We start from the raw sequence: 14874 nt of genomic DNA, 5'->3' as shown, positions 1-14874 counted from the left end.
GGAGGGCAGTGTCACTGGCCCTCATATGTGGGATCCGAACCGGGGCCCTCTGGCATCCCAAGCGAGTTCTTAACCATCGCGCCACTCGGTCGGCCCTCAAAACATTTTTTGAACAAAACATTTTCAAAGATGAAATACATAAAATGTAATTGCAGATTAGCATTAACAGATGAATATTTGCCATTGATTTTAATGATAGGAAACATTATGAACTCAATTAAGAGAAATGTCTCCCTCAGAAAGAATTCCTTCTGATTAGTAAACTTGTATTACAAAAAAACTTATATTCAATTATTGTTAGTATATTTTGCAATTCTTTAGTAAAAAATTTGTGGAAATTTGTTTTCTCTCTTATAAGTATCTACCTACATAGTATCTTCAATTTTGCCACAATACCTAAATTATTTACTATCTGGCTCTTTGTAGAAAAGTTGCTAACCCCAGGTTTAGGCCACTTTAGCTGGGATGGTGGGATGGAGAAAAGTGGATAAAAGTTTCAGGAATAGAATAGATACAATTTGGTGATGAATTAGAGGAGATAGGTAAAGAAGAACAAGTTCAGAATGATTCCTAGGTTTCTGCCTTAAGTAACTAGGTAAATTGAGAAAGGCCTTCATTTTGTCCTGAAGAAAATATGATGATGATTTTATTTAGCTACATTGATTCCATTAGAAGTAAGTGTGAAGAATTATATTGCTTATCCTTTTTAAGAAAGACAGCTTTTTTGAGATACAATTTACATATTTTACAGTTGACCCATATAAAATGAGCAAGTCAGTGATTTCTAATATATTTGCAGGATTTTGTAACCATTACCACAATCTAATTTTAAAATGGTTTTCTCCTCTCTCAAGGAAACCTCTGTCCCCATTAGCAGTCAATCCTCATTCCTAATACCTCCCACTCCTCAAATCACTAATCTACTTTTTGTCTCTGTAGATATTTCATATAAATGGAATCATAGAATATGTAGCCTTTTGTTATTGAGATCCTTCATTTAGTATGTTTTCAGGGTTTGTTCATGTTGTAGCATGTATTAGAACTTCATTCCCTTCTATGGTTGAACAATATTCTGTTGAATGGATATGTTACGTTTTATTTATTCATCACTTGTTAAACATTTGGGTTTTTTCTTCTTTTTGGCTATTATGAGTAATTCTGCTGTGAATATTTATGTACAAATTTTTGTGTGGATGTACGTTTTCATTTTAAGGGGGTGTGTACCTAATAGTGGAATTACTGGGTCATTTTGACAAATTTATGTTAACTTTCTTAGCAGCTGCCAGATTGTTTTCTAAAGCAGCTGTGCTATTGTATGTGCCCACCAGCAATATATTTGGGTATCAGTTTTTCTATTGTACATCCTCACCAATACTTGTTATTGTTTTTAAAATTATTATTATAGCCATCCTAGTGGGCGTGTCTCTTATTCTTTCATCCTTGACTTTAGAAAGATTTGTAGAACATTAAGTCAACATGTTCTCTTGCCTTCCAAAGATACTGGTACTGTTAGGACAAACTAGTCTTTGTGATTGTGCAAAACAGAGCTAAAACTTAGAAGGATAATGCAAGGTACTAGCATAAAGCAAAAATGAGCCTGGTTCTTCTAAGACTTGGGAAAATGATTTACTTCTTATTGCTTCCTTACCATCTTTCTCTTTATTTTTTTTATTTTTATTTTTATTTATTTTTTTTTGTTTCAGGTGCACAAAACAATGATTAGACATTTACACCCCTCACAAAATGATAACCCCAACTTCCTTACCTTCTCTTTAGGCATACCTTACTTAATACAATAAATGTTATATGTTCTTGAAATTTTGTATGCACATCCGGTCATATTTTAAATAAACCAGAAGATTGTTTTATTTACATAGAGCTCTTGTGTACAGAGAATAATTCTTTTCCAAAAGTAACCTGGTGTAGCAATAAGCATGAGCTTTGTAGTCAGACAAACTTAGCTTTAAATCCTTTATGTGCTGCTTATCAGTTTTTTTACTGTGGGCAAATGACTTTTCTGAGCCTCAGTTTCTTCATGTATAAAATGAGGATGAAAATAATATCTACTATGTTAAGATATTATGTGAAGATGCTACAAATGAATGAGAAAATGACATGATGTAAAAGTGGTTAGTAACAGATATTGATGGTGATAATTCTGAATCTTATTTTCATATCATGGTTTTATTTTAGTTACAGTGAAATATTTGTTGATATTTATTTACTTTTTTAAGAACCACTTTTGCATCTTGATCTCCTTTCCATTTGAATTCAAAAGTTTATAGTGATTTTTTTTTCTAGTAAAGTTGTATTTTTTCCCTAGGAGTACTTCTTTGATTCCAGAGTATTAACAGATGGAGAACTGGCTCCCAATGATCGATGTTGCCGTGTGTGTGGAAAAATAGGCCACTACATGAAAGACTGCCCTAAAAGGAGAAGGTTGGCAAATGATTTTGTATCAACATTACAGGGAAAATAAATATGAGGCCAATTGTAGCTATAATTGTGTTCAGATATGGCTATATGGGAAAATTCAGGGCTTTAAATTTAACCTTAGTGAAATTTTGGAATAGAGTAAGATTTTTTGTGATGCAATGATGTCTTATAATGTTCATTTGTTCATTCATTAATTTATTCAGTTTTTTTTTAATTGAAGAAGCATTTATTGACACCTACTGTATGCTGGGAACTGAGGAAAAAATTACCAAGACATGAGGTTCTTGCTGACGACCTCAGTCATGCAAACAAATAATTAAAATGTAATCTAATCTTTGAGGTATATACTATGAGGTATACCGATATAATACATACCTTGAGGAATATGCATTCTGTATACCCTCTGAAAATATATCTATGAAATATATTTTCCTGTGTTTTATGTATATGCTCTGTTTAATAGGCCAGAAAAACACCTTCTTTAGTCATCAAATCTTGTCTATTATAAAGAGCTTAGAACTTTTCAGACAGAACAAACTCCTAGTTTATATCGCTACTATTTACTGTCTATTAAATTTTGGCAAGACACTTACCTTTTCTAAGCCCCAGTTTCTTCCCCTGTAAAATGAAGATAATAAATACCAACCAGTAAGGATTGCTACAACATTAAAATTAAATATTAGAAAATGTTTATATTTTATTATAAAGCTACCAGAATACCAGTTTTTGCCATATGAGTAGGTGTGCTATAAATGTGTGTTTCCTTGCTTTCAAAAAGATGCATGAAACGTGGGCATGTTACATAGTTTCTTTAATTGTGAGACTCTTGTGTAGTTTAGTTTGTTCTGTGGCTCACTCAGTTTACAAGTCCCTAGCCCCACATTATTGGTATCAGCAGTTTACTGTTTAGACTAAAGAAGAAAGACAGTGAAGAAGAGAAGGAAGGGAATGAAGAGGAAAAAGACTCCAGAGACCTTCTTGACCCCCGAGACCTCCACGATACTCGAGACTTTAGAGACCCCAGAGACCTCAGATGTTTTATATGTGGAGATGCAGGACATGTACGAAGGGAGTGCCCAGAAGTCAAGCTGGCCCGTCAGAGGAATAGCAGTGTGGCAGGTAAATTAAAAAGGTTAAAAATAGTTTCTGGTGGAAATAAAGTAATTTATGTTGATGCCATTCTAAGGACCCTAATTCCTCTCCATTCCAAACCTAGCTGTATGATTTTGGACTTTATAATTTCTTCAAGTGATCAGATTTAGACAGGCTTTTATTTATTTATTTATTTTAGCTAAGCCATCCTGCCGCCTGTTGGCAGCTCAGCTCCGGCCATGAATCAAACCAGCGACTCTGTTGCCCAGAGCTCACACTCTTGAGCGAACCCTTAACCAACGGAGCCACTCGGCTGGCTGACAGGCTTTTATTTTGAACAATACTTGGATATGTTCACTATCGAGGCCTTAGCAGTCAGTTGTATTCATTCAACTCCCTTTAAGTATTCTTTAGATTTGAGTCACACTATTTCTCTCGCTACGTAAAGTTAACATATTAATGAGAGGTTTTTTCTGGGAACAGAATAAACTTGTTATGAGAGAGGGAGATCTGTTCCTTTTATATTTCATAAAGAATTTTAAGAAGTAGAAACCCAAATGAGAGTTTATTAAAAGGAAAAAATAGAATATTTGAGAAGTGATGATTTTCAGTTATTCAGATTTTTATTGCAGAAGGTATTTTCTTAAATATATTGTCTCCTTTAGAAATGCACACCAAAAGGTATTTGTTCTTGTTTCTAGAACCAGTATATTTTTTTAATGATCAGGATTGAAAAATGAGTTTTTAAAAATGAGTTTTTGCAAGTCCTTTGTTAACATAATCATAGTTTAAAAGTCCAAGTTTATAAAATCTCAGAGAGATTTGAGACCCTTGCAGAAGGGAGTTTGATTGTCATTTCTCTGCTTTTTTTTTTTTTTTATCTGTTGATTTTCTTTGTGATCTCTTCCCTTAGCAGCCCAGCTAGTCCGCAACCTTGTAAATGCCCAACAAGTGGCTGGTTCGTCCCAGCAACAGGGTGATCAGTCCATAAGGACTAGACAGTCTTCAGAATGTGTAAGTATTCTGCCTGCAAATAGGTTAGTTTGGGCAGAAGACAGCACTATTTTGGGTGGTAATAGGGTGATTTTTCAGACTGGCAAATACTATTTTCCAGATTACACAGTGCTTTGTAGAGGTGTCCTTGCTAAGCATATGAGGTGGAAAGAGCATTACTAGATCTGGGTTTATATCTATGAGCAAGCTCCTTAACTTCAGAGAGCCTGCTTCCTTATCAGACTCTTTTTCTATTTACCCTTTAGTCTCAGCTTAAGGGTCATTTCCTCCAGGAAGCTTTCCTTGATTTTCTCTTTGTTTCATCTTTGCTCCTCCCAGGGTGGGTTTAGGTGTTCATGCTTTGTGATTTCATTATATACTATACATTATTACATTCTTTATCATAGTAATCATTGTATTTTATTGTGATTGCTTATGTAATTGTTATCTGCTCCTCTTCTTTTCCCCTGCAAACTTTAAGCTCCATGAGGGGATACATTTAGTATTGTATTTTTAATTTCTAAAACAATGCCCAGTACATAATTGACACTCAGTAAATACATGTTGAGTGGCTGAATGAAAGTGACTGTAAGATACTTAGATGTAAGTTTCTAGTTGCAAATTGGAAATGTGGGTTTTACCTGATGGGAATGATGTCTGGTCTCTTTCTACTTTAGTCATTAAAAAGGTTTATGAGGTAATACCTATGTGATAGAGGGTTTGAGGGCCTTGGGAAAAATTCTACCTTCATGTAAAATGCAGTTCTGTTATTCTTATGTACATCATAGTGTTTGTTTATATTCTAATGAAATAATACCATAATTCTGTATTTTAGTTATCTCTGCTTTTATAAAATTAAGATGTTTATAAGTTAATTTCAAAATGTATCTTTTTTTCTCTGCAGTCCGATTCACCATCTTATTCTCCTCAGCCCCAGCCATTTCCACAGAATTCTTCCCAATCAACTGCCATTACCCAGCCTCCATCCCAGCCAGGATCCCAACCCAAGCTTGGCCCACCTCAGCAGGGAGCCCAGCCCCCCCATCAGGTCCAGATGCCTATGTATAACTTTCCCCAGTCACCAACCGCTCAGTATTCTCCCATGCACAATATGGGATTGTTGCCAATGCACCCCCTTCAGATCCCTGCCCCATCCTGGCCTATCCATGGCCCAGTGATCCACTCTGCACCAGGCAGTGCCCCCAGCAATATTGGCCTGAATGATCCCAGCATCATCTTTGCGCAGCCTGCTGCCAGACCTGTGGCGATCCCTAGTTCCTCTCATGATGGACACTGGCCTCGTACTGTGGCTCCAAATTCCCTGGTGAACAACGGTACAGTGGGGAATTCGGGTAACCCTTACTTTTCTTTTGTATCTGTCTGTCTATAGAAGGGTTGGGTGATTCAGTTATTGGTTGAACCTGGGGAAATAAATGTGAAGAAAGGATGGCAAGCAGTATTTGTGGAAGAGCATTATAGGATTAGATAAAGGTAAAGAGTATGGGCTGTGAATTCAGACTGCCTGGATTTGAATCCTGACACCACCATTTGTTGCGTGGCTTTGGGCAGTTGCTTAATCTCTTTTTGCATTGGTTTCATCTGTTAAATAGGGATATTAATCACATCTAACTCACAGGGATATTGTGAATATCCAGTGAGGTAATATACCAGTGAGGTAATAAAATGTTAGTTATTTTATTTTAAATTTCCACTGCAGTCCTTCTTTGTATAGATATTATTAGCACTCATTTTACATTTAAGGAAATTGAAGGGTTAAGTAACTTAACTATCATGCTGTCAGAATTAATCATAGTAGATCCAAGATTTAATCCAATTTTTTTCTTCAAAACCTGTGTTCTTTGCCCTAGACTCTTATTATCTCCCAGTAAGGAGTAATTATTTAAACAGAAAAAGATATTGGTAACACTTTTATAGCATTAAAAAAATAGTTTTTTTCTGATATTTAAGTAATAGGTATTCATTATAGAACATTTGAAAAAGAAAAAGGAAATCATCTGTATTCTTAATTGCTAAACATAATTGCTAAGTAATATTTTGGTGTACTACCATATAGTCATTTTCTTATATTTGCATATTTAGAAATTGTTCATATATACCACAAATGTAGTTTTATATCCAGTGTTTTAGTGATAATTATTTTTATTTTAAAAACTATTATGGAAAATTGAAATGTACACAAAAGGAGAGAGTAAAGTATAATGACCCCCCTTATTACCCAGTTTTAATAGTTTTCAATATTTGATATTCTTTTATCTGAGCCCTTCATCCCATTAAAAAAATGGCTTGAGTATTTAATCAAATCTGAGATATTGGATCAAATTTGCTTATAAACTTTAATCTTTTAAAAACAATCAAAACTATTACCATACCCAGGATCATCTAATATCCAGCCCTTATTTCTTTTTCCCTATTTCTCTAAAATTGTTGTTACTGATTTATTTGAATCTATATTCAAACAAAGCCCATTCATTGTATGTGATTATTAGATCTCTTAACTCTCATTTAATTTATAACAGTTCCCCCTCACTATTTTCTTCCCCATATTAACTATTTATTGAAGAAACTGGAGAGCTTCCCACATTCTGGCATTGGCTGATTATGGCATTGTTTAACATACACCTCTGTCACCATATTTCCTGTAAACTGATAGGTCCAGAGGCTGGATTAGATTTAAGATTTTTTTGTTGCTGGTGGTGGCAAGAACCTTACTTCTTGATTGGTCCTGTATGTTTCCTATTCTTGCACTTCAGAGGGAACTGATTGGTTGTTCCTCTTTTAGTGACTTAAGATTGATCAATAATGTGCCGGCTGAGTGGCTCAGTTGGTTAAGAACTCACTCAAGAGCTTGAGCTCTGAGCAACAGCAGTTCTATGCCTGGCCCGAGCTGAGCTGCTGCTGAGCTGCCAACAGGTGGCAGGATGGCTCAGCTAAAAAAAAAAAAAAAAAGATCAATAAGTTAGGTGATGTCAGCCTGTTCTATCCATTATCAAATTCCTCATTAATTTTTATGTAATAGTCTTAGCCACCATTGGTAATTATTGTTACTATCCATTATTTTACTAGGGGCTGTAAAATAATGGTTTTTTAATACTATTTGTGATTTTTCTATAAAGAAGGACTTTTCCTTATTAACTACTTGGTTACCCTGAAATATAATTTATGTAGGAAATGTAGATTTAAAAGCTTGATTTCTTCCCTTTATCAATTTTCAAAAAAATTTTAGTGATAATTTTAAACAAAAGTATGCTATTACTTAGAGCACTGATGGAGGAGGTATCTCAGACCTCTTTTGGAACAATACAGATAATGTATTTTGCTGAGCAGAAATGCCAGAATGTGGGAACTCAGATTTCTTAGATCACAGGATATATGGCACACGTGGCCATTATAATGTAGCTTTTTCTCTCATCAACAGATGTTTATTGCGTATATGCCATGACATGCATCATGATAGTCATTGAGTCATATGAACCATGAAGATAGACCCAGTGTTTTTCCCTTTGTTATTTTGGTTTAGTTTTTACAGTTTAAGTTCTCCCTCTCTTCACCACTAGTTGATCTCTGTTTTAGCCTTAATGAACTAATAATTAACATTTCACAAACTGGAGTATTGTCTCTTACCCCTGATTATTTACCTAAGTTGTTTGCTCTGCCTGGAATATCCTCTCTGTTACTTTTTCCACTTACGCTCACCTCCTGCTTTGCTCCAAAGCTTGGCTAACTCACACATCCTCCATTTTAAAATTTTGATCACTTTCTTCAGGAAGCCTTTAACTCTTGCTTAATCTGTTTTCTAAATGTATTAGATTTTTTTTCCCTTCATGTTTCCTTAATATCCATATCATAATACTTTTCTTACTGTGTTGAAATTGTCTATTTACTTGTCTGTAAAACCCATTAGACTGAACTTTTAGAGGCTGTGAATTGTTTCTTGTCTGTTGTTGTCTCCCTAGTGTCCAGTATAGTGCTTGATGTATGGTAGATATAATTCATATAATATTATATAATAAACTATTACTCAGTAAATATTTATGATTTGTTGAATGGGTGTATAAATTCTAGTTAATATTACATCTAAAGTTACCATTATGTTAAAAATGGAAGGACTGGGGCTGGCCGAGTGGCCAGTTGGTTAAGAGCTGGCTTGGGACGCCAGAGGGCCTCGGTTCGGATCCCACATATGAGGGCCAGGGACACTGCCCTCTACAGCTAAAATGCTGAACAACAGCTCCACCTGGAGCTGGGTTGTCGTGAGTCACCGGCGACGGCGTAGGCTGCAGCCCCTGTGGCAGTGGGTTGCCATGGGCTACCGTGTGTAGCCGGCAGCCAGCAGGAGCGGCCAGCAGCCGCCGTGAGTGGCTGTCCAGAATCCGGCGATTGATCTGCCTCACCCGGGAAGAGCGCAATGATGGTGCCAACTTGGGCCAGTGATGTGACGTCCTCCACAACTAGACTGAAGAACAAAAGGATAGCAACTTGTCTTTTCCCCTTCCCCCAATTCCCCAGCGCTGTTCCCATCCCCTAATTCCCCAATAAAAATTTAAAAAAAAAAAAAATGGAAGGACTGGATGGGAACATACTAAAACGATAATAGTGGTTGTATTAGAGTAGGAGGTTGTATGAGTTTTTTCCTCAGTTTTGAATTTATCTTTAATGAGTTTGTATTACTTGTATTATAAAAATATTTGGTTGTGAAAATTGGCCAAGGGAGATTGGAATATAGTCTTAAAAAACATACCCTTTTATGTTAAAACATCATTTCTCAATTGGTCAGGACCTGAGTATATATATCTAGTCTCAGTTATTTTTTGTAAGCTGAGCCCTGCAGCTTCAGCTTTTAGTTGTAATTTGGCTTGATTAACTTGTGGTAAACCAGCTGCTTTGTTTTCCTGGTTACTTCCTGAGAAGACTGAGCTTATAAGAATGCTGCTAGTATAGGTTTAGTTTTCTTGCTCCCTACTCCTTACTCCATACCTCCTAATTTGAGTTCTGATTAGGAAGGTTAATGAATAAAGGCAGTGTGTTTCAGATTATTTCTTGCCACTTTGTGACCTAGAATGATAAAAACCACCAAAAATTATCGAGAATATTCAGGGGGTACTATACTTTGAAAGATGTATTTAAAGATCATCTTAAAGGGAAGTAGATTGGGGTGGGGGGGCTTAGTTTGCCATAGAATGAATAGGAGTCATATTTTTTAAATTCTTTCTTACATGCCAGAACTTATGGAAGCCACTTTTATTTTTGTTACTTTATTTAATCCTGAAAGCAGTCTGAGGTTCATAATTGAATCCTAGTAATTTTTGGAACTGGGATTTGAATATATACCTGTTGGGCTCCAAAGCCCTAGTACTCAACCATTATACCACAGTGTCTCAGCTTCCAATAAATAGAATCTCTTTGCAGGCCAAGATATAATTAATTCTAGGATAGTAAGCATGGTCGTTAGGATAAAAAATTTAAGCTCCTTAATGATGTACTAAGGTTTTTTGAAATATAGATCCTACCTACCCATTCAACCTTTTCTTTTACCACTTCCTCCTTTAATCCCCATCTCTATATTGTCAGTTGTTTTGTAGCTTCCTAAACTTGCTATACTTTCCTATTTCCTGGCTTTTAAGTACATGGTATTCCTTTTATCTGAAATGCCCTCCTTGCCCCATTTTGCCTAACTTGCTCCTTGTACTTTAAAACTCAGTTTAGAATCATCTTAGGAAAACCTGCTTTATCCTTGAACAACCCTTTTTGGAATATCTTCCACTGATCTTTTATAGCAGTTACCACATATTAATGTATATGTCTTATATGTCTCCTATATGAATAATTTGAACACAGTTATAGTTTTTGATTCTTAAAAAAAAATTTTGGTATCCTCTGCATAGAATAGTTCTTGGCAAGTCATACTCAATAAATCTTTATGGAATGAAGGAATATATGAATGAACAAACTGATGTTTTAAAATATGTCTTTTCTTTCTCATTGAAATGCAGAGCCAGGCTTTCCAGGACTGAATCCTCCAATTCCTTGGGAACATGCACCTCGTCCCCATTTTCCGCTTCTCCCAGCTTCGTGGCCTTATGGTTTGCATCAAAACTTCATGCATCAGGGAAATCCCAGATTTCAGCCCAACAAACCTTTCTATACTCAAGGTACCATTGCTCACAAATTTGTTAATAAGCTGAGTGGGTTTTTTTCTGGGACAAGGTGCGTTTGTGAAGGCTAGGATCCGGGAGTGAAAATTCATGCATTCAGTAAACAATTATTGAGAGAGCACGCTGTGTATTAGATTGTGCTAGGTGCTTGTTGTTCGAGCAAGAATTAATTTCCCACACTTTAATGCATATTTTATTAGGAGAGCCAGACTTGTAAAATAGATGAGAATAGAAATTTAGAAGGATCAGTTAATGTTGCCCTGGCAGAGAGAGCAGGATATGGATACCAGGAATCAGATCACACAAGATTTTTACATTTTTAACTAGATCTTGAAAGAGATACAGGATTTTTTTTTTCCTAGAAAGAAGGGGCGGAATGTTCTTAGCTGAGGGAATAATATAGGCAAAGTCTCAAGAGTTTTACCTGGCATAGTGAGGAAAAAAGAGAAAAGAAGAGAATAGGATTAGAGGAGGAGGTAAATGGGAAAGATGTGTAGGTGATAAAACCAGAGAAGGTATGCTGAGGCCATACTATAAAGGAGTTTAGACTCAGTTTAATAAGCAGTTAGTATCTAATAGAAGTTTTGAATTGAGTAGTGACATGCTCAGATTTGTTTAGCAAAACTAAGACTTGAATGACATTAGAATTCATTGTATTCTGTTGGTCCTGATATACCAATAGTGGCTTTAATCTAAGTAATGAATATCACAAACCAAAGAGAATGCCAAGGAACTTGTAGCATTTTAATCTAGCCTACTTGGCTCAAAGATACCTCAATTCTAATAGGGAATGTCTGAGTCTGGCTGTCAGCTGTTGGTTACCCTAGGAATTAAAAAAACTAGAGTCAGTTATTATAGTTAAATGTCAGAGTACAAGTTGTTAAAGAAATGCACTCAGGAAATGTTGACTGAATGAAATGATAATATTTAGGGGAAGCCACTGGTATGAGTGTCGGGCTTGATACATTTAGGCCTTCCTGAACTATCCATGTAGTGCTGGGGCATCCGTGTATTACGGAGTGGCAGAACCTTTACTATGACTGTCTTCTTCTGAGCAAGAGCTAGGGCTGAGGGAAGTTAGTATTGGTTATACAAGCTCTTTTAGAGGGGAAATTCTGAAGTTCTTTCCTGGTGGCTTTGTTTCCCCTAGATTCCTCCCCTGTCTCTCTTTTGTCTCTTCTTTTTTCTTTCACATACATTTCCCTTCCCTCCTCCTTCTCCCTCCCACCAAATGTTTTGACATGCTTCATCACCTCTTTACTATATAAATAGAAAAACAGAATAGCTACAAGTTAATTCTAAGGGGTTGTCAGATAAATAGGCACAAGCCTTTCAGTTTCCTGTCTGTGTTGTGTCCGACAGACAGATGTGCCACCCGTCGGTGTAGAGAGCGTTGTCCCCACCCACCAAGAGGAAACGTGTCGGAGTAATGCGAGTCCATTTTCTTTCAGCTGGTCTACCGATGTACAGCAACCAGCCAATCCTGCTGTCTCAAGGGTATCCGTACCTCAATGTCAGTTACATTCAGCAGAAAAAGTGAATTTAATGGAAAGCAAAACAAATCAGGTCCTGATTTAAAATTTTAACACGTTTAGATAGCTTATTTAAATTCTAAGACTGTTTTTAAAGACTGTATTATTTGTATATAAATATGAACTATAGTTTTTACTAGTATCACCAAATTGAGTGATACAAATTTCATCTATTTTATTACCCTATTTTTAAGGGAATTTTATGTTTTGTTTAACCTTGATGAATTGTATAAACAGAGAATTTAAAAAATTACATTCTTTATTTTCTATTAGCTGTATTCATACTTTGGTTGCTTCAGACTTTATATATATTGTTCTTAAGAATTAGGAAAGACTTTCATGTGTTTTAAATTTGTCACTTCTATTCTTTACAGAACCTTGTAGTGCCAAAAACTTTTTAAAAGGTAAAAAAATAAAATAAAATAAAATAAAACTATAACATGAAGATTCAGAATTTTTTTTTTTACATTCTTGTATGTCAAATGTATTCACACTTGAACAGAAAGTTGCTTTTACTTGTATTTGAAGTAATTCTATTTTAAGTTAAATTTTTTTGATGAGTCGGATTTGGTTAATTCATCTGGTTTAGATGATGAAAATATGTAGCAATTCAGAGATTTATTTTACTCTCAGTCAATAGAATATTCTAACTCTCATACTTAGTTTTAGAAATCCAAGCATCTTTTTACATCCTTTATTTTATTGGATCTTCACAACACCCATGTGAAGTTGATAGAAGCTCATACTATCTCCGTTTTATCATTGGGAAAACTGTGGTGCAAAACAATAAAGTGAATTCCTAAGGTAGCACACTTAAACATGTTGGAATTAGAATTGAAACATGTTTTGAAGAAGAGTTTTTAAACACTGAGACTGATACTGGTTTTTAGAGGGGAGGGAAGGTCTTGTTTGCTGAGGAACTAGTATGTGTCAGACTATCCCTTTTGAGTCTTCTACTACTTACTATCTGTAAAGCATACTTGCCAGATGGTGTTTACCAATAATATGTGTAGTCAGTGATTATAATTGGAATTCAAACTTGTGTAATTGATGGTAGATATTTTAAGCTGTTTTTGGTACTGTGCATAGAGGTAAAGTCATTTTGTCAAAACCCCTCAATTAAAGAGATTTGCCAGGGATTTTAGGCTAAATGATGCTACAGACTTCTTTGGAAATCTACAGAATAAGTAAAAAGAAATGTTTCATGGACAGTGTATTATCTTTGTTCTGCTTCCTCAGATTCGCATTACTTAAATAGCTGACTACCTGGGCTTTGCCATGTTTTCCAACATGGAAGATGCTTGAAATCTATTGCAGGAGGTTGAGGGCTTTCCTGCCGTATTTACAGCCCTAAAAAGGTATTTATTAGTGTTAAAACCAGGTATTTACTGTTAGTTTTTTATTTGTAAGCTTCAGTACCCCTCAGAATCCTACTAAGGTAGTTAGCTCATTTGTCTTGTTAATGAGATACCTGGCCCAAAGTATGCTTTTGTGTTAAAATATGATTTGGAACATTCAAGATTTTCTTTTAAAGTGAGTGTTCAAGTATTTCATCTCCTTTCAGGTCTTAATGAACAGGTTATGAGGTGTACAGGGTATTCATTTTATTCTAATTTTGTGTATATTTAAATTTTAAGAAAACAATCTGCAAGGAGACTGCCCCCAGCTCAGCCTTCCTTTCTAAAGGAAAGTACTATACCACCCGACAGAAGGAATTTATGGGGCAGTAAACCCCAGTAACCTAGGTTTTACTTACATGACAGTGTTATATCTAGTAATTTTCAGCATCTCACTTGCCCCTCCCTCAGCAGTTGCCAGTGTTTAATAATTGGCAAAACTGTTCCTAGTTGAAGACTCTTAGTTTGTAATTTATACAGTAGTAAAATTTATATAGTAGTATCAGTTTTAGGTTTGCAGACTTTCAATAGAAGCTGTAAAGTTTTTATGAATTCATATTCATTGTAGAGCAATTGAAAACTGCAAAAATTATTCAGCTTATGCAGAGAACACACGCACACTCAATATATTTTGAAATGTTTTGTATGTTTATTAAAGATTATTCAAAAATATGATTAATGATCTACTATGTAATTTATGTGTTCAATCCCGTAAGATGGACATTTTTGCTATTTCTAGTTTTTCATATATAAAAAATATATGTAAAATGATGGGGTAAAGCTATGTTTAATCATTTATTTTTCAATTATAGTTGACATTCAATATTATATTTAGATGTACAACATAGTGATTAGACATTTATATATCTTATGGCATGATCACCATAAGTCCAGCACCTTCTGGCACCATACATAGTTGTTACAATATTATTTACTCTTTTCCCTATGCTGTATTTTACATCTCCATGACTATTTTTATAATTGGCAATTTGCACTTAATCCCTCTCTAACCCTCCTCCCCCTTTCCCCCACATATGACAATCATTGGTTTCTTCTGTTATCTATGATGATGGTTTTGTTTAGGTTTTTAGATTCCATATATAGGTGAAATCATATATTTGTCTTTCACGTATTTCACTTAACATAATACCCTCTAGGTCCATCTATGTTGTTGCAAATGGCAAGATTTCATTCCTTTTTTATGGCTGAGTAATATTCCATTGTATATATGTACCACATCTTTATCCATTC

At 35.2% G+C, this 14874-nt stretch overlaps 1 protein-coding gene across 1 annotated transcript in view; it reads left to right on the top strand.

Annotated features, from left to right (window-relative positions):
• The window catches only part of TUT4 (terminal uridylyl transferase 4), a 117767-nt gene extending 105529 nt beyond the window's left edge, over positions 1-12238 (top strand). Inside the window, exons 24-29 of the mRNA XM_019625931.1 lie at positions 2324-2439; positions 3332-3555; positions 4442-4542; positions 5426-5873; positions 10533-10691; positions 12057-12238. Coding sequence (XP_019481476.1) covers positions 2324-2439; positions 3332-3555; positions 4442-4542; positions 5426-5873; positions 10533-10691; positions 12057-12124 — 1116 coding nt within the window. The 3' untranslated portion in view covers positions 12125-12238. The remainder of the gene's footprint in view (positions 1-2323; positions 2440-3331; positions 3556-4441; positions 4543-5425; positions 5874-10532; positions 10692-12056) is intronic.
• Positions 12239-14874: the final 2636 nt, after the last annotated feature.

Source organism: Hipposideros armiger, unplaced genomic scaffold, assembly GCF_001890085.2.
Source record: "Hipposideros armiger isolate ML-2016 unplaced genomic scaffold, ASM189008v1 scaffold_646, whole genome shotgun sequence".
Classification (NCBI taxonomy): Eukaryota; Metazoa; Chordata; class Mammalia; order Chiroptera; family Hipposideridae; genus Hipposideros; species Hipposideros armiger.
The sequence above is the reverse complement of the archived record's forward strand: the minus strand, read 5'-3'. Positions and strand labels throughout refer to the sequence as shown.